Source organism: Rutidosis leptorrhynchoides, chromosome 7 (genome assembly GCF_046630445.1).
Source record: "Rutidosis leptorrhynchoides isolate AG116_Rl617_1_P2 chromosome 7, CSIRO_AGI_Rlap_v1, whole genome shotgun sequence".
NCBI classification, from domain to species: domain Eukaryota; kingdom Viridiplantae; phylum Streptophyta; class Magnoliopsida; order Asterales; family Asteraceae; genus Rutidosis; species Rutidosis leptorrhynchoides.
The window spans coordinates 22,966,914-22,992,606 of NC_092339.1; the positions used below are offsets into that span (position 1 = coordinate 22,966,914).

General features: G+C 34.6%; 2 protein-coding genes across 2 annotated transcripts; one reads left to right on the top strand and one right to left on the bottom strand.

The window, feature by feature from the left end:
- Nucleotides 1-246: 246 nt before the first annotated feature.
- LOC139859025 (uncharacterized) lies at nucleotides 247-1,128 on the bottom strand. The gene has a single exon (XM_071847845.1). It carries the CDS (start codon nucleotides 1,126-1,128, stop codon nucleotides 247-249), a length of 882 nt encoding a protein of 293 aa, XP_071703946.1.
- An 18,560-nt stretch (nucleotides 1,129-19,688) lies between these two features.
- Nucleotides 19,689-24,136, top strand: LOC139857317 (probable serine/threonine-protein kinase WNK3). Its single transcript, XM_071846055.1, has 8 exons — nucleotides 19,689-20,052; nucleotides 20,167-20,204; nucleotides 20,394-20,621; nucleotides 20,707-20,930; nucleotides 21,012-21,169; nucleotides 22,297-22,474; nucleotides 22,548-22,679; nucleotides 23,155-24,136. The coding sequence occupies exons 1-8, from the start codon at nucleotides 19,963-19,965 to the stop codon at nucleotides 23,853-23,855; spliced, it is 1,749 nt and encodes a 582-aa protein (XP_071702156.1). The 5' UTR covers nucleotides 19,689-19,962; the 3' UTR covers nucleotides 23,856-24,136.
- Nucleotides 24,137-25,693: the final 1,557 nt, after the last annotated feature.

Consider the following 25,693-nt stretch of genomic DNA (forward strand, 5'->3'; position numbering starts at 1 on the left):
ACTCCGTCACCAGCAAAACCAGTTGAGCCCCCTCGCGAAAAAGGAAAGAACCCGTTTTTCTTGGCGAAATGGTTTGGTTTTGCAAAGTGACTAAAGTTAATTAGACTCAATTAATTTATTTTCTTTCTCTTAATACACATATTAGATTTAGATATATTTATCATAATTGTAATCTCAAAACAATGTGTAAACTCTTGTAACATATTTATATATTATTGATCAAGCATTACATACTAATTTTTGGTCTTATTCAACCTTCCAAGCATAAAGAAAAAGACAAAACTCATACAACCCACTTGAATCAAACCCTTCTGATGAACCACTACTTCCTGAAGGTGATGACGTCATTGTCGCCGGATATGTTCCCGGAGATGTCAAATTAATTATAAAGAGTGCATGCCTTAAACCATGACTAAAAAACCAGTCATGAACATCCCAATAAATTTCAAGATTTACTTTCTTGAAATTTAAAGATTCATTACCTCTAAATTTCCATTGAAGATGCTTCACATGAATCATCAAATGCCCATCTATTCTTATCTCCATTTCCGAATCAACCCCATGATCCATGTTAATATTCTTCGCTTCAATCGATATTTCATGAAATCGTCCCTTTTCGTGAAACTTTACTCGTGTTAAAAACTTTTTCTTCCCGAAAACATGTTCCTTTCGTGATATCAAAACTGGATCGATTAAAGAAGGCCTGCAACCTGTTTTCCTATAAGCATCTTTCTTCAAATCACCAAGTAAAAGAACAACTTCATCATCATAAACTACTGCTACATAATATTCAGAGATTGGTTCGGTTTCACCATGAAACTTAGCGGATTTCAAGTCCCAAAAAACATCGATCGCCTTACCATCCAACACAAAGCTTTTCGATCCTTGTTTTCTCCAAAAATACCATGGTTTTAGCTCAACTTTACATGTGGTTTCGGCTCGTGGGCCATCTATTGAAACCGATAAACCATGAAGTAACATGTTCTTGCACCAAGTGATGGTGATCAACCAACATTGATCACCCACTTTAGTCTTGTAAACGGACATGAAAACGCTTTGACCAGACCTTGTTATAGCGGTCGAGTCATCGTGCTTGTCACTCATTGGCTTCCCAATCTCTTCTTCCATAATCAGAATCAGATAATCAGCTGTTTTGAAACGTTAAAAAAAGTGGATGAAAATTGGCAATGAGAAAGGGTGGTTTAGTAGGATAACTCATAACCAAGAGTTATGGGAGTGTGTTGTGCCAGAGAGGTTTATTGGCAGCACTAATGGAATAAATAAATTTTAAAAAATTGTATACTAACTGGCAGGTAGCTGGGCAGATCATTGAAATTGAGCCAACATAAACTAATTGATTATACAAATCATACCTAAACTCACTAAAATAATATCATACGTTCGAGACGTGGAATTGAATATATATTTGAAAATTTTAAATTTTACTGTGACAACTTAAATGCTGTTTATGAAAGTGTAATAATTCTGACCACATAAATATCTGAAAATTAGATTGTATTTACCAAGCACATTTTCAACACACTAAAACTCCTCTGAACCTTAAACTTTTATATTTTTACTAGATACTAGACAGATATATGCTTTGGATCTATAAAACAATAAAATTCAAAAAGATTAAAAAGAAAATAATACGGAGTAATAAACACGCAACCACCTAAGCAAGAGGATTATGTTGGTTTAGTTGACCAAGTCCGTGTATGTAAATATATACGAAAAACGGATAAACATATCACAACAAACATGACATTCATAAAAATAATTAGATTATTAACACAAAATTAAAACGATCTAACCAATAATAAGTTTAACCGGACGTGTGTTTGACACAATTCCCTTAAACAGATTATTCAACTGTCCAGGATACACTGATTTGAAGCAGCGTACTGCCGAACTTGAACACTTGCCTAAAAATAGTTGGACGGGGAGACCGTTGATGGTGAAACTTACAGAGAAGAAACAGAAACCTGAAATAGTGTATGTGTTTTTCTTGCTAGGCAATTTTTGTGTGCATCTTTTACAATACCTGCTTGTATCTATAATGCAAAATTAGATCTTTCAAGAAAGGAAACGATTTATGAAATCATACCTAAAATAAAATGGTTACAAAATCAATTTCGAAAAGGAATTAATTCTTTTCTTAACCAACGAGTTTTCTTGAACAACAAGTTAACTTGCCTGACAAGTTTACTTGACTGACAAGTCAAAACCATATTCTTTTCAAATTTGCACTAAACTAACAACTTTGAACCTTTTAATCCGTTTTGGACACACTTTTTGTTGGGTTTTTTAATTGTTTCCATTTATGTGAAAGTTATCCAAGCCTAACAAAATTTGGCCCAATGGTTGTTTTGACTTGGTCAACCATCAGAGGCATCTTAATTCAAACAAGTGCAGCTGTTATTCACTAGAGAGTGCAAGAGAGATCAGAGTGTCAGATCAAGAAAAAGAGTGAAATATTCCAATTTCCGTCTATAGTGTACAGCAGTTCAGAAAATCGACGATCCCCGGAGATCCGACCGTTGAATCTTCTCAATTTTTGGGCTGTGTCTTCCTGACATCAGTGTCAACATTTTCAACCGTTGAATTCGTCTAATAAGGTCTGTAGGTCGTGATTTTGCTGCTGGAACAGAGAGCAGTTTATTGGGTGAATCTTTCATCTTTTGTCTTTAATTTCTTCATATACTTGTTGATTATTGTTGTTCAAGAGTATGATGATGTTGTATACCTCTAGTTGATCTAGATAAGGATTATTGTATTGCTCTCTTGTTGATGATAGTGGAACATTAAGTGGCTTACGAGTCCCGTGGTTTTTACTCTCGATTTTGAGAGGTTTTCCACGTAAAAAGTCTCGTGTGTATTGTGTGTGCTCAATTATTTTGTATTTGCTGATTTGGGACAGAATTGGGGCTGCTTTGTGGTGATTGTGGTATACCTTATTTGTTAGTTTTCTCACGGGTTCATACGGGTCGGGAAATGCTTGTCAAACGGGTTTGTTTTCGCTTTGTAGTTTGCCCGTTGTGACCATTTTCCCATCAAATTGGTATCAGAGCTAGGTTATTTGATTTGACTTGTGTGAAAGATGGAAGCTAATACAAGTAAGATGATTAGTTTAAATGGTTCAAATTATCATGTTTGAAAAGGCAAGATGGAGGATCTTCTTTATGTAAAAGATTATTATTTGCCTGTTTTTACTGAGGATAAACCTGAGGAAAAATCTGATGCTCAATGGAAAATTTTGCATAGACAAGTATGTGGGTATATTCGGCAGTGGGTTGATGATAATGTAGTGAACCATATTACTGGGGAGACTGATGCTAAAGCCTTATGGAAAAAGCTTGAGCAGTTATATGAACGAAAGACTGGGAATAATAAGTTGTTCTTAATTAAGCAGATGATGGCTTTGAAGTACCATGATGGGACTCCTATTACAGATCACCTAAATGCATATCAGGGTATTATAAATCAGCTTGCAGGTATGGGTATCAAGTTTGAGGATGAGATTCAGGGTCTCTGGTTACTTGGTACATTACCGGACTCTTGGGAGACTTTTAGGACATCTTTGTCCAACTCTGCATCGAATGGTACTATCACTATGGAATTGGCTAAGGGTAGTATTTTGAATGAAGAGATGAGAAGAAAGTCACAAGGTTCCTCTTCACAGTCAGATATCTTGGTCACAGAAACGCGGGGGAGAAGTCATAGTAGAGGTCAGGGTAAAAGAGGCAATCATCGTAGCAGCTCACGCAAAGGCAAATTTGCTAATGTTGAGTGTTATAATTGTCATGAAAAGGGGCACACAAAGTGGTATTGTCCAAAGTTGAAGAATGAGAAGAAAAAGGCATATGACAAGAATAAACAAAAGAAAAGTGATGGTGGTGATGATGATAAGGTTGAAGTTAACGCTATCACAGATGAGTTCTTTGTTTGTATTGATTATGATATGATCAATCTTACTCATGATGACACGAGTTGGATTGTTGATAGTGGTGCTACATGTCATGTTGCAATTTGTAGAGATCACTTCTCATCTTACACTCCAGGTGACTATGGATTTGCTAGGATGGGTAATGCCGGGTTATCAAAGATCGTTGGTATTGGAAATGTTTGTTTGAAATTTGACACGGGAATGGAGTTTGTTTTGCATAATGTAAAACATGTTCCGGATATGAGACTTAATGTTATTTCAACAGGCATTCTTGATGATGATGGTTATTATAACGGTTTTGGTAATGGTATTTGGAAACTAACTCTTGGTTCTATGATAGTGGGAAGAGGCAAGAAAGACTCAAGATTATACATCACGCGTCCGAAGATCATCCAGAACATTGTTAACGCAGTGGACAATGTTGATTCTACTGAGTTGTGGCATAAAAGACTTTGCCACATGAGTGAAAAGGGGATGTCTATCTTGTTCAAGAAGAATGTGTTGTCGGGTGTTAGTGGTATTGATTTGAGTAAGTGTTCTCACTGTTTGGCAGGGAAACAGACCAGAGTTGCGTTTAAGAGTCATTCTCCTTTTCGAATGGAGAACATACTTGATCTAGTTCATTCGGATGTTTGTGGGCCTATGAAGACTAGGACACTTGGTGGATGTTCCTACTTTGTTACATTCATCGATGATCATTCCAGGAAGGTGTGGGTTTATACCTTAAAGTCAAAGGATCAAGTATTTGGAAAGTTTAAGGAATTTCATACACTAGTTGAAAGGCAAACGGGGAAGAAACTCAAGTGTATTCGGACTGATAATGGCGGTGAATACATTGGCAGATTTGATGCTTATTGTAAGGAGAATGGTATTCGGCATCAAAAGACTCCACCAAAGACACCTCAGTTGAATGGCTTAGCAGAGAGGATGAACAGAACTTTGGTTGAGAGAGTTAGATGTTTGCTTTCACATGCAGGGTTGTCCGATTCCTTTTGGGGTGAGGCTTTAAATACGGCAGTTCATATTATTAATCTAACCCCTTGTGTTCCTTTGCATTTTGATGTTCCTAACAGGGTTTGTAGCGGCAAAGATGTTTCTTACCGTCATTTACGAGTTTTTGGATGTAAAGCTTTTGTTCATGTTTCCAAAGATGAGAGGTCAAAGCTTGATATGAAGACTAAGCCATGTGTATTCCTCGGCTATGGTGAAGATGATTTTGGGTACAGGTTATATGATCCAGTTCAGAAGAAACTCGTACGAAGCCGAGATGTTGTATTTACAGAAGATCAGATGTTAAAAGATGTTGATAAGACAGATTCAGTTCCTCAACCTAGTGCTGATCTTGTTGATTTGGATCCAGTTACTCCACAACATGTTGGAGATGATGTTCATAATGATGAACATGGTACTGATGATGATTATGCTCCGGAGCAGGTAGAGATTCCAGTACCAGATGTGCCCCCATTTGTCCCACTTAGGCGGTCTACCCGAGACCGTCATCCTTCTGTTAGATATTCTGCTGTTGAGTATGTATTAGTTACTGATGGGGGAGAGCCAGAATGTTATTCAGAAGCAATGAAAGATGAGCATAAGAAAGAGTGGGGTGAAGCTATGCAAGATGAGATTAATTCCTTGCATGAGAACAATACTTATGAGCTGGTGAAGTTACCTAAAGGCAAGAGAGCTTTGAGAAACAAATGGGTATTCAAAGTGAAGACAGATGAGCTTACTTCACAACCAAGGTACAAAGCTAGGTTAGTCGTTAAAGGATTCAGCCAGAAAAAGGGTATTGATTTTGATGAGATTTTCTCACCGGTTGTGAAGATGGGATCTATTCGAGTGGTTCTTGGATTAGCTGCTAGTCTTGATCTTGAGGTTGAACAGATGGATGTCAAGACTGCTTTTCTTCACGGTGATTTGGATAAGGAAATCTACATGATGCAACCTGAAGGTTTTCGGGTTAAGGGTAAAGAAAATTATGTTTGTAGACTTCAGAAAAGTTTATATGGGTTGAAGCAAGCACCGAGACAGTGGTATAAGAAGTTTGAGTCGGTTATAGGAAAGCAAGGCTACCGAAAGACAACTTCAGATCATTGTGTTTTCTTTCAGAGGTTTGGTGATGATGATTTCATCATATTGTTGTTATACGTTGATGATATGTTGATTGTTGGTAAAAATATTAAAAGAATTGCGCAGTTGAAGCGAGAATTGAGCAAGTCTTTTGCTATGAAAGACTTGGGGCCAGCAAAACAGATTCTTGGCATTCGAATTTCTAGAGATAGAGGTGCTAAGACGTTACATATATCACAAGAGCAATACATTGAAAAGGTGCTAAGTAGATTCAACATGAAGAATGCTAAAGTGGTTAGTTCCCCTCTTACAAACAACTTTAAGCTAACAGAAAGAGATTGTCCTACTTCAAAGGAGGATGTTGAGGAGATGGATATAGTTCCATATGCGTCAGCAGTTGGTAGCTTGATGTATGCTATGGTGTGTACTAGGCCAGATATAGCTCATGCGGTAAGTGTTGTTAGTCGGTTTATGTCAAATCCGGGTAAGAAGCATTGGGAAGCGGTTAAATGGATTATGAGATACTTACGAGGTACTTCAAAGTTAGGTATCACATTCGGAAATGGAGAGCCGGTGCTTGTTGGTTATACAGACTCAGATATGGCAGGAAACAAAGATAACATGAAATCCACTTCTGGATATTTGATGACTTTCGCAGGGGGAGCAGTTTCATGGCAATCAAGGTTACAAAAGTGTGTTGCATTGTCTACAACCGAGGCTGAGTATATGGCAGCAACAGAAGCGTGCAAAGAACTATTGTGGATGAAAAGGTTTCTACAAGATCTTGGGTTTAAGCAATCACGATATGTGGTTCTTTGTGATAATGAGAGTGCGATTCATTTGGCTAGAAATTCTATGTATCATAAGCGGACAAAACATATAGATGTGCGGTATCATTGGATTAGAGAACGTCTTGAAGATGGTTTGTTTGAACTTGATAAAGTTCATACCGATGATAATGGTTCTGATATGTGTACAAAGGCTTTAGCAAGTGAGAAGCTCAAGGTATGTTGCTTGATCGCCGGGATGGCGATTCCTTCTTCATAATTGGAAAGGGGGAGATTTGTTGGGTTTTTTAATTGTTTCCATTTATGTGAAAGTTATCCAAGCCCAACAAAATTTGGCCCAATGGTTGTTTTGACTTGGTCAACCATCAGAGGCATCTTAATTCAAACAAGTGCAGCTGTTATTCACTAGAGAGTGCAAGAGAGATCAGAGTGTGAGATCAAGAAAAAGAGTGAAATATTCCAATTTTCGTCTACAATGTACAGCAGTTCAGAAAATCGACGATCCCCGGAGATCCGACCGTTGAATCTTCTCAATTTTTGGGCTGCGTCTTCCTGACATCAGTGCCAACATTTTCAACCGTTGAATTCGTCTAATAAGGTCTGTAGGTCGTGATTTTGCTGCGGGAACAGAGAGCAGTTTATTGGGTGAATCTTTCATCTTTTGTCTTTAATTTCTTCATATACTTGTTGATTATTGTTGTTCAAGAGTATGATGATGTTGTATACCTCTAGTTGATCTAGAGAAGGATTATTGTATTGCTCTCTTGTTGATGATAGTGGAACATTAAGTGGCTTACGAGTCCCGTGGTTTTTACTCTCGATTTTGAGAGGTTTTCCACGTAAAAAGTCTCGTGTGTATTGTGTGTGCTCAATTATTTTGTATTTGCTGATTTGGGACAGAATTGGGGCTGCTTTGTGGTGATTGTGGTATACCTTATTTGTTAGTTTTCTCACGGGTTCATACGGGTCGGGAAATGCTTGTCAAACGGGTTTGTTTCCGCTTTGTAGTTTGCCCGTTGTGACCATTTTCCCATCACTTTTAGTTCGTTATAAAGCCCTCATTGGAAGCTACAATTCCACTACATGGTTATCAATATATGTCACTCGACCATATAATTATTTGTGCTCAAAGTTAGTGAAAACACACGCGTTTCATTCAAATTTTTTCAACAGTCCGAATGTCAACTCATGGTCCATTAGTGTTAATAAGGTTTTTATGTTTTTATGGTCTGTAAATAGTCGAGTAGTAAAACCGGCTATATTGTGGGAAATTCAATATTTATCATAGCTTAATTAACGGCAGCTTATGAGTATTTTGATTAGTTGAAACTACGAAACAAGTTTGCGGTTGTTGAGGACTTGAATTGACACAATATCGTTCATTAGTTCAGATGTCGACGTTTTTTGGAGTAAAATAATCAAAATGAATCAAGTATTAACTTTTACTCGCGTAATAATATGAGATGTTATAATGAGGTAGTTAAACAACTCCGTATAAGTTATATAATTTCGTCAAAAAATTATATGATGTATACTTGGTATTGAACTACGAAATAAATTGGTTGAAAAGTAGTCTACCCAATGAGAGTAAATTAATCATAATTCATTTACCATTACTGTTCTGATATTTATAACATTTTTAATCAGTAAGTAAATGTTTAAATGAAGATTATTTTTCTGTTCATGTTAAACAAGAAGGATGAATAGTTCTACTTTAATGTACACGATTAATTAGGTTGTTATGTGATTGTTTCTGACCATTTTCGTGAGCACGGCTGTATGTACATATAGTGTTTATCTTGAGCCTAATGGCTAATACCTCTTGTGAGTTTATCAAGAGTTTATCTTGATGTCAGCCTCTAGAATATTTTGTAATAGCTTAATTAGTTAATGACTTGTTAAAGAAAAAAGATTGTATCGATTACAATTTAGCATAATGATGCATTATTATTCATGGCTACGTCGGTACATTAGTTTGTTCATGGTGGTAGCCCCAAATTACGGAGTAATATTAATATTGGGGCAAGTTCAAACGAGAACCACTAAAAAGGTGAGAACTGCGAGAACTATTTATTTTAATAGTTTTTATGCGTTTAAATGCAACAAATTACATGCAAATGTTAATTAATGCACATATCATTAAGAAACATATGTTCATTACCTCAAATTACATGTTAAATTGTTAATTATATGAAACTGTTCACATGTTCGAAAACAAATATGCACATGTGAACGAGAAACTATATATTTAATTAAATAGGTAAAATATAAGTGTTTTTCAACTATTTTATGTTCATTCATAATCTTCATCAAGGTTTATGTGTGACTCAATCTAGTTATATGTGAAAATCTTTATAAATCAAAAGTTCTCGCAGTTCTCGCCTTTTTTATGGTTCTCGTTTGAACTTTTGGCTATTAATATTGACCTATGTTGGTTATATTACTCCGTATTTGTGTATACATGAAAATTAAGGCAATATTCGAAATTGTTGTTTAAAAGGGTTATTTGATTATTCTGTTAATTAAAAATAGTTAATAAAAAGTGTTTGACATACAAATAATTGTGGCGATTTTGCTAGAGAGAATATACAAATTTGAAAAAAACAATTTGTTGAGATATATATATGTTTTTATAAAACGACATATATAAATGCAATAGGCGATTTTAATTAAAAAAAAAAAAAGTTATCAATATATTGATATTAACTTATAAACCGTAAGGAATTACTACGTATAACTTTGTTAATGATAGGCATACCCGATTTAGCTTGTGTAGCGTATCAGACATACGTTGTCACATATGCCTCACGAATAACGCGTCACAATGTTCGGCGCGCGGATAAGAATCTAGCGCACAAATCCCGCAAGCGCTGAGACGACGTACTGTCTGTCAGGAAACGCTGTAGCCAGCAGGATGTATGGGTGTATGTGGCAGACAAGAATCAGGTCCGACAAGATACTTTTTACTTTTGTCGGACCTCCTCACACAAAGAGGTACTATTGGACAGACCATGATCATCTGACCTTATTACGTGGCACTAGATGACAAAGAGGATTACCCTATAAATAAAGGGTCCATATCACAACAGAAGCATCATCATTCATTGGGATTCACACATATACTATTTTTAGTATCAAGGTACGACAAGTGAGATCCTCTACGCTACTCTTATAGCGCGATACTTACCCGCACAAGTATACAACTGGACTTGCAGCGCATCACACCATTCATTCACGGTCAACAGGTAACATTCCATAAACATAAATCCTAGAATTCGTCCTGAGCCATCAATAACCGGCTATCCCGTTAATGGTGGGTCGATGTTTAACCACCCATGTTGAGATTCTCATCTCACAAGGGGTTATTCAAGGTACACCGGACCGAAGAGTTAAACTCGAATGACCCTTAAATCCCCCCTCTATTGTTAATAAGCATGGACCGGACCCGACACTTCTATTCTATGCTTGATCATTTATACAGCTTCATCACTATTTTAAATTATACATTGATCTTTTAACTATATTGTTTAAACATCAATAATCAATAATCATCAATATCAATATCAAGAGCTAAATGACCTGTTGTCAGGTTGCTCTCTTTTGACTTCTGAAGATATACTTGAAAGTGGAGTTTGCAATCAAATGGTGTCTTTAAAGTTAAAACTTTATCTACTGCTCTCGATAAACATCTTCTTGGGGTTAGTATAAACATAAATTCCTTCTACTAGTTGTCTTCGATACCTAAAAAAAATAAACGTGTTCATTTGGAGACAATCGTTAGAAAAAATTGCTACCCGAGTCAACCTGTTAAAACGTGGAGTATCTTTGGACAACAACTAATGTCCATTTTGTGACGGTATTCAGGATGATCGAGATCATTTGTTTGTGACCTACAGTTATATAGTTCCACTTTGGAGGAGTTATTTAGCTTGGTGAGGGTTATCGTGCCCCTTACCAATCGGTCTAAACAATGTTTTTAATGGCGCAAACTTTTATACGGGTTTGGCAAACTCTAATAAGGCAACGTTTGCATCGAGATATGTTCTTCTTTGGCTTATATGGAAGTGGAGGAATAAATTGGTTCAATCGGAGAGACGACAATCAATTTTAAAAGAAGACATGATGATTAGTCTTAGAATTATGACCCATTTATGTTTTAAGAGTAAATCCAAATGGTTTGATGGCGACTTTGAAACATGGAAGACTTGTCCGAGAGTTTTGATTATGTAAGGAGAGTTTAGTTTGTTTGGTGTTCTTGGTGTTTTTTCTTTCTTTCTTTTTCTTCCGTTTTAATGTAATCTGATGTTCTTTGTTCTTGGTGGGTTTTGCATGTTTCTTGCGTGATTTACGTACTGATAGTTGTTCAATAAAAATAAAAATAAATCAATAGTAATAAATCATAACAGTAATTAATTTTAAAATATACTTATGGATGCATATGACACATTAAGGGGGTATGTTGGTCCAAGTCCAGAGTCATCTTCGCTACTTGGGTTTCACTATTTCAGTGCCCATTGTTGGATTGGATCCATCAAAATCATCTTAAAATGTAAACCCATTTATAAAATTTTGGAATTATTATTGTTTACTTATTTGATGAAAGCTCGTTTAACCATGAAGAATAAAAAACTAATCAATAAAAAATAAGGATAATTATTTGAAAATTGAACTTCATTGATCACTAATGTTTGTCAAATATTGCAGGCTAGTCATTTATGTTAATTTTTGATGTCATTGATCACTCATATTTGTACTCTTTATAAATTTTGTTATAAAATTGAATATTAATATTAATATTTATGTTTGTAGAACCTCAATTACGATAAAAGCAGAATCCCAAATTCCTATCAGATTCATCCTAACTTGAAACCCTATTTATCTCATCACATTGCATCATCATCATCTAGTCAAATTATCAAATATTTCTGAATCAGTTTGTTCAATATGTACATCTAAACTATCAAAAAATGATATCATCACATGTCATCATCATCATCCAGTCAAACTATCAACTATTTCTACATCAATTTGTTCAATCCAAAGATGTAATAAACTATCAAAAAATGACGAAGTCTAGTAAAAATATTTTTTCTTCAAATTATCACCAAAAAATCGAACAAATCAAAATCAAAATCACTATATGTTCATCCTCTGTTCGTAATCACTATCTGACGAAATCACTATCTGATGTCAGATCTGGTTGCATCCCATGTTCGTAAGATGATGATGATGATGATGACGGTGATTGAAGATTTGATGCCAGATCGGAACAAATCGTTCTATGCCATATCTGAACAAATCGATCTATGCCAGATCTGAACAACCGACGATGATTTGAGATGATGATGAAGACCATTGATTTTTTAATGATATTGATAATTAATAGTGATAAAGTGAAAAGATACATCGTAAATATGGCTTTTCATTTGATTTCGAAAACGATGATTAATAAGAATTTTTTGAAGAGGATGATTAATTGAAGATGATGATTTATTGAATTTAAATATGGTATTTCATTTTATTTTGAGGATATTGATAGTTAATACAATAGTAAATAATAAATGAAAAGATACAAACTAAAAAATGATTCAGCCATCTGTTTGTTTTTGAATTATTATGGTTTTGATTTGATATTGTAAATTTTTATATGTTGATTAAGGGGTTTAAATATTTTAATAGAATTTGGAGATATTTAAAAAGTGTGTTTTTGAAATTATTGGTGATAAAATGTTTTGTCAACCAAAAGGTTGGTGAGTTCATTAGTTTATCATAATTATTTATTTCCATCATTTTAATAGACTACAAGAATTTCATTTCCAGTTCTCATAAATATACGTCCCATGCATAGATGAATGTATTTTTGAGGATGAAGATGTTTATGAAAATGATGAAGGAAATGGTAGGATTAGATAAGATTTAACGGAAAATTTTAACTGACATCAAGTTTAGGAACTAATCACAAACTTTTTCTACATATTAACCTGATACATTTTATACATGTTACTTAATGCATACAATAAAACATTTAACATAGTTGGTGCATACAATAGAAGATTCGAAAGTTGGATGTATACAATAGGAATTTGATAAAAGTTCAATGCATTTTCAAATAATTTTTTCTAAAAAAATATTACTAATAGGGATGATGCACTACAAGATACACCTTAAAATATTATAATCCCTCTATCTTAATTTTATTTTCTCCACAAAAACGCATTTTAAAAAATATTATTAATTTATCCACACTTATTTATCATATGTGACCACGAGTTTAATTAGCAATGCAACATAATAACATGAGTACCATAATATAATTGATGAAGCAACACTAACCCAACACGAAAAACGCATTTAGTTGACTTTTGATTGAATGATTCGACGTTAAATTCTAAACTATTCAACATCATGATGTTGAAATTCAACATCATGATGTTAAAAAGGTTCATCGATATGTATTGAATCATTTAGAGTTTAAATATTTTATTAATCATGCAACATCTCTATTTCTTTTAGACCAATTTTAACCCTGCATGTAACGTCACAGGCAGATTATTCACTTTTTGATCAAAAAGTGCAATCTGCCTGTGACGTGGCAGTGTCACCCTTTGACACCAAAATAACCCTGACGCCCCTCCTGTGTCAAATAAGTCCCACCAGTTTTATACAATTTAAATTTAAAACATTATTAAATAAAAACTAAAATATTTTAAACATAAACTTAAAAACATACATTCGGTTAAAAAAAATACACACAATACGGAAAAAAATAATAATTATTCGGTACTAAAATACTAAAAAACTAATCGTCGTCTTCGGATGAGTCGTTGTTTTGAGGTGGTGGCGTTGGTTGGAGCAAGTAGCTGTATTTGTCGAGGAACACTTTTTGAAGACCTTCAATCATTTGTTTCGGACTTGGTCATCGATTGCCGAGGGGTTGATGGCTAAAATGCTAGCTCCTTGAAACGCGGTTTGGAGTGTTGCTTCCTGTTTCGCGTGTTCTATGCCCGATGCTCTCGCTTCCTTATGCTTTGAAATAGCTTCCAAAGCCTCATCCGCTTTTGATGATCGAGTTGAAGAGCGAGTTTTGTCGGCGTCGGTAGTACTTGTTGATCGAGCCTTCTTTTTTGCCCGTTCTCGCCCCATTGGCCTTGGAAAAGGATCATTCTCAAAAAGATCGTTTTGAGAAAGTGGAACATCAAAATCTTCATCGTCGGCATCTAAAGAAACATGACTACGCGTGCCGGGAACGTACCACTTCGGCTTATCTTTCAAAAACCGCCAAGCATCCATCATATTAAACCTTTTCCCTTTGCTATTTAGTATATAGATTTCATGGGCTCTATTCTCAACATCGAGGTCACTTTCTCCGCTCCTCCTATTTCGTAGGACTTCATTGTAAGCGGCATTAAACTCTTGACAATTTTTGTTGATATTTCTCCATTTAAAGGACAATTGGTCATCGCCTCTAGACCACCCGTGCTTGTTGTTATTGAACTTCTTATAAACCGTACCCCACAACGATTCATACTTTTGCAAATTTCTCTTTCGGGAATCTTGAGAATTTCTCTTTCGGGAATCTTGAGAAGAATCGATCCAACATTGCGCCAACCACTCTTCTTCTTTGGTAGTCCATAGTGTACATTTTTTTTGAATCGGAACTAGTTCGGTACCTACATATAACATAAATAATCAAATTATATATACACATAAATATTCTATACACATATCAAACTATATATCAATCTATTCTAAATCAAACTATATACAAAATATTCTTAATCAAACATACACAAATCAAACTATATACAAAATATTCTAAATCAAACTACATATCAAACTATTCTAAATCCGAACAAAATATATCCGAACTATATACACAAATCAAACTATATCCGAACTATATCCGAACTTTATATATACAAAATATTCTACAAATATATACATATAACGAAATAAAAATAATTATCATACAAACATATACATATACATATACCGAGCAAAAAAAAAAACTACTACAACTATATACATATATCCAAAAAAAAAAAAAATTATCATAAAAACATATACATATACATATATCGAACCAAAAAAAAAAAAAAAAAAAAAAAACTACTACAACTATAAACATATAACCAAAAAAAAAAATATCATACAAACATATACATATACATATATCGAACAAAAAAAAAACTACTACAAATATATACATATAGATATACCGGAAAAAAAAATTCATACAAATATATACATGTACATATACCAAACAAAAGAAAAAAAAAGGAAATTATACCTTGTTTTTTTTTATGTTTCCGTTGTTGCGTTTCCGGCACCGAATCGACTTGAGTCACCGGACTATCCGGACGCGGAGTTTCGGGACAGGGAGATTCCGGACGCGGAGTGATCGGAGGCGGAGTTCCGAAATTGCGGGCTTGTTCAAAAAGCGAGTTTTGTTGCAACCAAACTTGATGTTGTTCTTCGGGTGTCAAAGGACGATGTTGGGGCAAAACAATTGGTATTTGTTGTAGATGGCTCGGGTGTTGTAACACCCTGCTTTTTTCTTTTTTTTTAAATCACAGCGGAAGTCTTAATTCACATAAATACCTTTAGTTAATTACGAACATGATTATCACAAATCATTAGCTAGTTACTTATTACAAACAACCGGTGTTACGTTAAATAACTAGTTACATATTTATAAAAGTTAAGACATCAGAGTTCGTCTTGTCAAACATATCGTCAACCCAACTCCCGTCCCTACCAGCACTAAAATCGAAAACCTGCAAGGGAGGAGGTGAGGGGGGTTAGCACGAGGCTAAGTGAATGGAATCATCTAACAGATCTAGCATACAGTACCAACTTGTACAACTACAGCAACTACAACAATCCATAACAGGCAACTGACAACTAATAACTAGCAACTATCAACTGGCAACAATCAACTAGCAACTAAGCTCCAACTAGAGACTCGGCGGCTTGTACGAGCACACGACCACTAGCTGATCAGTCTAGCGTCTACCAAAAGTCCTTACTACTGAATCTCCAGTATAGTAAATCCACACGCAGGTGATGCGTCATTCAGTACTATACTCAACAAACAGTAGCCAACTGGACCCAACCACAACAAGGTTGACCTCTCTGAGCTGAACCTAACAACAATAGGTTCTAACAGGCAACTACAACTTGTGCACACAACTGTTAAGCAACTACCACTACGAACAACTGTCCCTACGACTAGCATGGCAACTCTACGATGATCATTATTACAACATATCTACTAAGCATAGCAACTAAAACAGTATAACATAGTAGCACAACTTGCTACTCTATACTACACCCGGAGATAATCCCACTCACCGATTACCAGCTACAGCTCATTTATCTTACTTCTGAGCTTCTTCCTTGTTCTTATCACCTGAGAACAACACAACGAAGTCAATATACATATCTCAATCAATAGTATAATCAAATTATACTATAAACTAGGTCATAACACCATATATTCATAATTTTATGAGTCTACATCATGACTCCATTCAATAATGGCATACAGGTGCGTGCAAAACACGACATACACACTAAAACTCCTTTTCCGACCCAAAAACAGTTTGATATAGTTTCTTAAAAGTTCACCATTGAAAAGTATTCTTTATTACGATTCTAACGATAGTTTATTCATCAAAAATGGAGTTACGTTTTGAAAGTTACGCCCGTTTCAATTTCAAAAAAGGTACTGTAGCAAATAGTGACACTGTAGCAAATAGTGATACTGTAGCAACTCGGTACTGTAGAAACTCGGGGGTACTGTAGCAACTCGGGTACTGTAGCAAACTGGGTTTCGAACCAATTTCGCTGATTTTGTGATTTCTTCCCCAAAAACTCGATTTCTAAGTGTTTTTGACCAAATTTTAAGCACAAGAAAGTTACTAAACATATATACAACCTACTTCTAACATCAATTAAGCATAACAAACATCAAACATGAAGATCCAAGCCCAATTTCACACTTTTAGTCAAGAATACAAAAAAAACTCAATTTCAACAAGAATCAAAGCATGAATCGACGAAGCACTTACCTTGTGATGATCACCAACACACAAGTAACAGATTACTAGCTCGAATTCAACAAACTAACAAGCTTTGATCTTTAGGGTTTGAGAGGATGAAGGAGTTAGGTACGTTCTTAATTAGGAAAAGTCTAGAAAAATGGGTGAAAGAAGCAGATACATACACTTAAGGGGTTTAAAACTCATACCCCACGACACATGGGTATTTACCAGTTATCTAATATCTTTCGTACATCGTTAGGAGGCCCTAACGGAGTCCAAATTCAACAAACGAGCCTGTTCTGTGACCCTTCTCACAAACTGGTCTCAACTAAATAACCAAATAATTATAAACATATAATTATTAAAATCACTAATTACACCATACCCTAAGGGTACAATGGTCATTTCATCTAGGCCCAAAACGCGGGTGTTACAGGTGTGATGAACCTTGACCTATGTACGATCCGTACCTCAACATATCCGTGTAAGAAACGTACTCGTTCGGATATGGTGGTCTTTGGTTCGGGTATGGTGGTCTTTGATTCGGATTCGACATAGTGATTTAAAAAAAAAAAAAAACTTGAAGTTTGAGAGATGGAGAAATTGGTTGTGAAGAAGATGAGTGTTTGGTGGAAGATGAAGATAAAATTGATTGAATATGTGATAAATTCGGAATTAAAAAAAAAAAAAAAAAAACCCAAACGGTCAAAGGATCCGTTGGGTGGAACCGACCAATCAAAAAACGCCACGTACCCCTGACGCGTCTGGCACCATTCGTTTCAAATCTCACTGACGCCCCATTTTCGTTACGCGTGACGCCCCACTATAGGCGTCAGAGGGCGTCACCCGACGCCAGCGCGTCTGACGGGACCCCTCTGACGCCGCGTTAAAATTGGTCTTAGGGTTAAAGCTATAAATACACATAAGAAAAAGTGTGCTAATGTAAACAAATGGTAACCAGTTACCTGCTGAACCAGTAAAATTAATTATTTACCATTTTTATAAATTTTATATGGCTACAAAATAGATCATATACTTTTAGTTTGTTATAATGCAGGCTATATAAAAAATGATTTGTTCCGATGTAGGCTATGACACGTCAGCTCGTTTTTTATCCGGTTAAGAAGTCCAGTGCGCCTACATTTTGAAAAAAAGTGAGAGTATAAGATATATTTATAGCTTTAACCTTTTCTTTTATTATCTTCCATACAATATATTTAGACCACTTATCAAACTATTATAGTCTTTTATTTATCATTTATAATGTTAATATATTGATACATCGACTTTTTTATTTTGAAAAGCAAGATTGATACATTAATTTTATATCATTCACAAAATTTATGTAAAAAGATTATTAAGCATGTTATTTTCGTTCAGAATAAAGTTCAATCGAAATCTTTAAACCATTCTTTATTTTTAATAAAACTTGGTTTCAAAAAATAAAAATAAAATCTTTAAACCATTCAACTTTTAATCATTACGGAGTATATTTTATTTAACTCACTTTAACACAACACCATGAAACAAAAGACTACAAATTAAGTACAACATTTATACAAATTAACAACTTACATATGTTTAAAATAATCTGAATCAATCAAAGTACTTTTTTTTTTTTTTTGAAAAGTAAACAATGATTTTATTAAATACGTCGAAGCATTACAGCAGCCTACAACAACAACAACAACAACAACAACAACAACAACAATACCCAATCCCACAAAAGTGGGGTATGGGAGAGGTGGGTGTAGACAATCATTCCTCGTACCCTAGATTAGAAGGAAGTCGCTACTCCACCCGCGAGTATAGAACCCGCGCCTAGATAAGGTCGTCCCTCCCTCTACTCTAGAGCATAAGAGATTGCTTCCAAAAAGGACCTCCGGCCAGAAGTGCTCATAAAAACAAAATAGATAGGGCAAAAGATACGTACCTGTAAGAGTTATGTGCGCCTAGCAAGATGCAACCAAACACAGTAACCAAAAAGGGAACACATATAGCAGTATTGCACAACAGTAGGGCAAATAGCATGAATCATATAGAGCACAAAACCATTTAAAATCAAGTAGACATACAGACAAACAAAATAAATACATACATACATATATATATATATATATATATATATATATATATATATATATATATATATATGTATGTATGTATATAGATATAGATAGATACACACATATGCAATGGTACATGTATATAGCCTAAATACATATAAATAGATACAGGTGCATATATACTATGTGGAGGGGTATATATAGTGTAACTGTAGAAAAACTAATTATAGTTATGTATGTAGTTGTACAATAAATGTAATAAAAACATTGAAAAAAAAATAAAAAAAATGGTAGGTTATACAGAGTATCAAATAGCATAAATTATGTTTATCAACTACAAAGATGGTAGCCTATTAATAGAGTTGATCTATAAGGTAAAAACTAAAAAATAATTATGTCTGACCTCAAATTCAAGCGTCTTTATTGTACACTTTGAGGTGATTTAAAATTATTAAGAAATAGTTAGAGATAATTCATTTAAATCGCATAAATCGAACTAAAAATATTTTATCTCTAAGTAACCTAACAAAAAAAATCATTAGTTAATAAAATTAATCTAATTGGGGACATGAACAGTTAACCTATTAACATTAGCACAAATATCTTTAGGAACACAAAAATGCATATATGCATATTGAGATATAGTTGAGGGGTATTTTATGTTAAATGGTTGATGCATATTCCCCCAAATTGACTTTTCATAATGCGTCCAAATTCAAGCTTTATTTAAAATTTAAATTAATAAAAATTAATTTAGATTAGATAGATTTGATCTGAACAACCAACAAAGCAATTTTTTTACTATAAGCTGATTCATCATAACTTTCTGGATCTTTCACCACTCCTCCATTTCAAAATTAACATGATACGTACACAATTCAGATAACTTCTATCGCAATTCGAAACCCTAAGTTCATAATCAGGTAACCGGCGTCCCATTTTTGTGTCAGAATTTAAAATAATATGTGATAGTTGTTCCTAATTTACGTGAATTTACAAGTGAATCCGGTTTTATTACTGTTCGTAAAAAGTTAGGGTTTTAAGAAATGCCATTGGAATCGTCGATGTCAGATCATGAACCGGACGATTCGGATACTGATTTCGTTGAAATCGATCCTTCCGGTCGGTACGGTCGGGTTAGTATCCTTATTTTGAATCAACTTTTATTATTGATTTATCGATTTAATTTAATTTCTATTTTTGTTGAACTCTGGTTTTGTGTCTGATGGTGATATTGAGACCATTTGCAGTATAAAGAGGTACTTGGGAAAGGAGCTTTTAAAAAAGTGTATCCTATATTTTTTATTGTTACGTTCTTATTATTATTTATATTTATAATTATAATTTATATTTAATATTTATACTTACTTTTATTGCAATGTCAATGTATATGTTTTATAAAATTTATTATAAGTAAGCTAATTTTGATAGAAAGCTAAAGTTATTATCGATTCCTTAATTAAAATCGGAAATATAGATACAAAGCATTTGATGAACTGGAAGGGATAGAAGTAGCTTGGAATCAAATAAAGTTTTCTGATTTTTTAAGAAACCCCGAGGAGTTGGAGCGCTTATATTCGGAAGTGCATTTGCTTAAAACACTAAAGCATAAAAACATTATCAAGTTTTACAATTCATGGGTTGATACAACGAATGAGCACATCAACTTTATTACCGAGATTTTCACCTCTGGAACGTTAAGACAGTATGTTTGTTTGATTTGTTTTTGGTCATGTTGTGACATGTTCTAAACATTGATAAGTTTGGGTATATTTGACGTTTTATCGTAGGTATCGTAAGAAGCATAAGCATGTAGATTTGAGAGCTTTAAAAAAGTGGTCTAAACAGATATTGGAAGGACTTTTGTATCTTCATAGTCATGACCCGCCCATTATACATCGTGATTTGAAATGTGACAACATTTTTGTTAATGGGAATCAAGGAGAGGTTAAAATTGGGGACCTTGGGCTTGCTGCTATCCTTCAGCAGGCCCGTTCCGCTCACAGTGTCATTGGTGAGTTTATGATAATATATGAGGTTTCCTTTTATACGTGATCTCGTAGTTACGTTGAATATATTGTAAAATTATATTTAGGTACCCCTGAGTTCATGGCACCAGAGCTCTATGAGGAGGAATACAATGAACTTGTAGATATATATGCCTTCGGAATGTGCTTACTAGAATTGGTGACATTTGAGTATCCTTATTGTGAATGCGCAAATGCTGCTCAGATATATAAAAAAGTGACATCGGTGAGTAATTGATTATCTCCTGCTATTTCATTCTTACAGTATTTCATTGTCACTTGAATGGTCACACGATGACTTGAATCTGAGTGGTTTGCTTATATAAGAACTACGTTGGATCTCAATTGTTTTTTATCGTTATAAAAGTTTTATTATCTTCCTGAGTACTTCCTGTCGATTTTTAACCATAGAGTTGATTTGTACTGTAAGCATTAGAGTTATTTGAGTGAGGTTCTAACATAGTAGCAAAAGTACTTAATGTTCAATGGTGTACATATGGCCCCAGCCACTAGGAAGCCATACGTGGGTGAAATAACTTACGTCCATAGAATATTAGCAGCATTGCCTACACCATTTATCCATTGTTTGCTGCGTACCTTGGTAACAGTAGTAACCTCGGCCCTCGGGTAGAATGTAAGAACAATATCAGTCAAGTTTAAATGCTACTTTGTCTTCATAACCTTTGATAGTCACTGCATATTCTTGTAAATGTAACATTGATCACTAAGTGCATATGTATAAATGTTAGCGTAGTAGTTAATGAATGTCGAGCTAAGCTGAATATTGGTGCTACAAGGTCATCTACACCCTTAGGCTTTTGATCTCATATATTTAAGGTCAACGAATTGAATTACATCGATGACTAAAGGGACCATATCATGTGGTTTAGTGGGGGGACTTCATTTCCTTTATATGTTACCAACATATACTCTATTGCTTTAGCGAAACTGCTTTTACATCTATATTGTTCAGTTGTTGTGTGCAATTGGGCGATCGGGTGGGTTGGATAACGGGTCAATGTTTAAATACTGTTGAGATTGGGTTGGTCAGAACTGAAAACCTTTTTGTGGGGTGTTTATTAGTTCTTTAAATACACAGTTTGTTATACATTATTAAGAACCTAGATTATTACAATAATAATATGGATTTTTTTTGGGTGAGTTAGAAGGGTTTCTTTTTTGGAATGCATCTTTGTTGACATTCTATATATTTGACTTATTTTATTTGGTAATCTGTTTTCTTAACCCATATGACCCTTTAGATATCAAACTCAAGCCAAGGGTTGACTCATTTGTCTATACACGGGTTGAAATTGCAACGTCAAATCATTTACCTTTTTTCAATCTTGTTAGGGTGTCAAACCGGCTTCATTAGCAAAAGTGAAGGATCCTGAAATCAAATCATTTATAGAGAAGTGTATCGCTAAAGTAGCTGATAGGTTATCTGCCAAGGAACTGCTGATGGATAAGTTTTTGCGTGATGAGCGTACAGATGGTTTAAATAAACCAGGTTCATCAAATTCCAGTTCAGGTAGTATCTGGAATGTATTTTTGAAATAACTTAAATGTATTTTTTTCCCCTGTTTCTGATAAATGTTTAATAGATCTTCATCACGATAAGCTTGACAATGGTGAAACTTCGGCTATGCCTGATACTGCTAGGGATTTCACAGTCAAAGGTCAAATGAGAGACCTCAACACGGTATTCCTAAAACTACGAATTGAAGACGCCACAGGTTATATGTAATCTTTCATTTTAAAGTTCCTTAAAATTCTTATACAGCTGATTATCCTGATAATTTATTTTTGCATTATTAATGCTCAAAACGCACATCTAAATACCCCTCTTATTGCTGAAATAGTCCCTGTGGTTTTACCCAAATTGCTGAAAGAGTCCCTAGGGTTTTTTTACTTAGATAGTCCTCGTGGTTTTCAAAATGTTGCTGAGATAGTCCTTTTGTTCCTGAGATCGTCTCTGTGGTTAACTGGTGAAACCACAGGGACTATCTCAGTAACAAAATGACTACCTAGCTCAGCAACATTTTAAAAACCATGAGGACCAAGTAGATAAAAACAACCTAGGGACTATTTCAGCAATTTGTGTAAAACCACAGGGACTATCTCAGTAATTATGTCTATATTATAATTTATATATTATAAATATTATATATAGTTATTTATTGAATTTTGAGGTTTTGAATTGTGGACCAGGTCATGTGCAGAACATTCACTTCCCATTTGACACCGATAACGATACATCGATTGCTGTTGCTAGTGAAATGGTTCAAGAACTAGCCTTAACCGATCAAGATGTCTCCATGATTGCTGAAATGATCGATGCAGAAATTCGATCGTGCATTCCTGATTGGGCCCCACGTGACTACTATGATGATCAAGAAGACAATGAACCTTCAGGCTCCATTGACTCCACCTCTGACCATCAAAACGAAACGCCGACTTCTTCAACCATTAAATCTTGCAGTTCACCTGGTCTTTTAGCTCTCGAACGTTTACCCTCAGGTCGAAAATATTGGAGTGATTCGCCAAAAGGCTCTTTCTCCCCACTTAGACCACGTCCCTCGAATGTCTCAGAAGATACCACTCAATCGGGACCCGCGTGCAGTCAAGAGCACACACGAAAAGATGAAGATGGTGATGATGATGATAAAGAAGATGAAGATGATAATGAAGAAGATGAAGATGAAGGTAAGAATGAAGATGAAGATGCTAATGTTGAAACAGTTGTGCAAAAGCTTGAAAATTTGTTGATTGAACAACAAAAAGAAATGGAAGAACTTAAAAAGAAACATGATTTGCTTGTATCAGATGTTTTGAAGAAACTTCCTCCCGAAGCTCGTCAAGAAGTTGTGACTATCTGTAAAGTCAACGTATCTGAGGAATCATCCATGTAAGTAAAGATTATGATGCAAATTACCAGAAAAAGTGGTTATGAGCACCAACCAGTTTAAAACTACTAACAAACGCACCCTTGTAGTTCTCGGTAACAATAAGGTGAGTTCTTTTAAGTTTCACAAAGGTTTTGCAATGTTTATTTGTAGGTATATATACTTGTACATACATTCTACGCTTCAACACAAAAAGAGGGTCTTATTTCTTCTTATTTTGTTTGCAAACTTGAAGTTCATTGTGAACTTTTCACAAATTTAAGTGTTTAAAGTATACGTTGGTTGTAGCAACTGGTTTTCAGTGTTTCTTGGTTATGCAGATTTTAGTACTTTTTTCATCTTTAAACATGAAATACTTGTAGAAACATATGCAAAAGAAGAGTAGTATTTTACACTATATAGCAACACAATTATAACAAGTGCACAGGATAGTAACACATTAATCATTATCATTGTATATGCATCTAACCAATTACATTCCATGTCTGCTTGAAGACAGATGCTAGTAAGAAAATAAACTGATGCTCAATGACCTAACTGCGAAAATCGACCCTTTTTACACAATAAATGAATAAAATCAAATCAATCACTGTTTCGTCTTCGTGTTTAAGAAGCCCAAACCATGGCCATCAAGCACAAAAAGGTAGCACAAGCAATAACCAAGACACTTTTATCTTTAATCACAACCTTAAACAAATACATAACAACTGTGCCACTAATCTTGCTCCCTTCCACCACCAACACACGACGTCGTTTTCCCACAAATCTTAACATCACAAACACCGTTATAAGTGTCACCATGGTGGCTCTAGCCATAACCAACAAGAATCCGCCAACAACAAAAGCACCCATTATCGGAATGTAAAACCATAACCAACATGATTGGCCATGTTCGTTATATGACGAATATATGTATAACGACGAAACTAGAAAGAACAAGCAGGAAACTACGGTCGGAACAGTGGTTGATGTGGTGAACATTGTATTTTAATATCTTCTTTGCTATTGGAGATGATGAATGTGTTGACTGTTGATGATCTTTAAAATCAAATGGATTGGTGACTCTATTTAAGTAATTCAAGTATAATGATAAGATGTAATAAAATAATCACATCTATATATTGATCTCAGCATAATGCTCTTGTCTAGGCGGAGACATTGTTGACCGCAGTCAAATATATTTTTGGAAATAGTATGTAGATACATATTTAGTCCCTGAGATATTGCCCAGTTTATTTTTAGACGGTATTTGTTTACCTTCACTTACCATAGTTAACATTTGTTTCCTTTTTGTTTTAGATAAATCTTTGTAAAAGATTTACTCCGAATTTTTTCTTTCCATCTTCGCAGCTTAATAATGATACGACAAGCTAAGTTTGTTTTTATTTATTTATTTATATATTTATTTATTTTATAAATTCGAACTGTCGAGCACTATTTTAGGGTTTATAGAAATTATGTCAATGTTATTTTTGCGATCTATGGTTTGGTTAAGGTCTTATCAGGTTAAATATGTTATGAAGAGCTAATAGATAAACATGATAAACCACCTCAGCGTTTACTATATTTCTGTGTGATTTCTTCAATTTACAATATCTAACGACAATGTTGATTAGCATAAATGAAAATAAGATAAACTTGATGACAAAAATTAATAATTAATAATCACAATTAATATCACAAAAATGAAAAGAACAAATGTCGAAGGCATAAAGAGATAAGGATTCATTAAAGCCATTGACTTAGCGGTAAAATTGTGGAGTAACTTTCTAATCATGAAGTCGTTGGTTATAGGGGTGTGCACCATTTGGTTTTAAACCGGATAAACCGAATATCGAATCGAA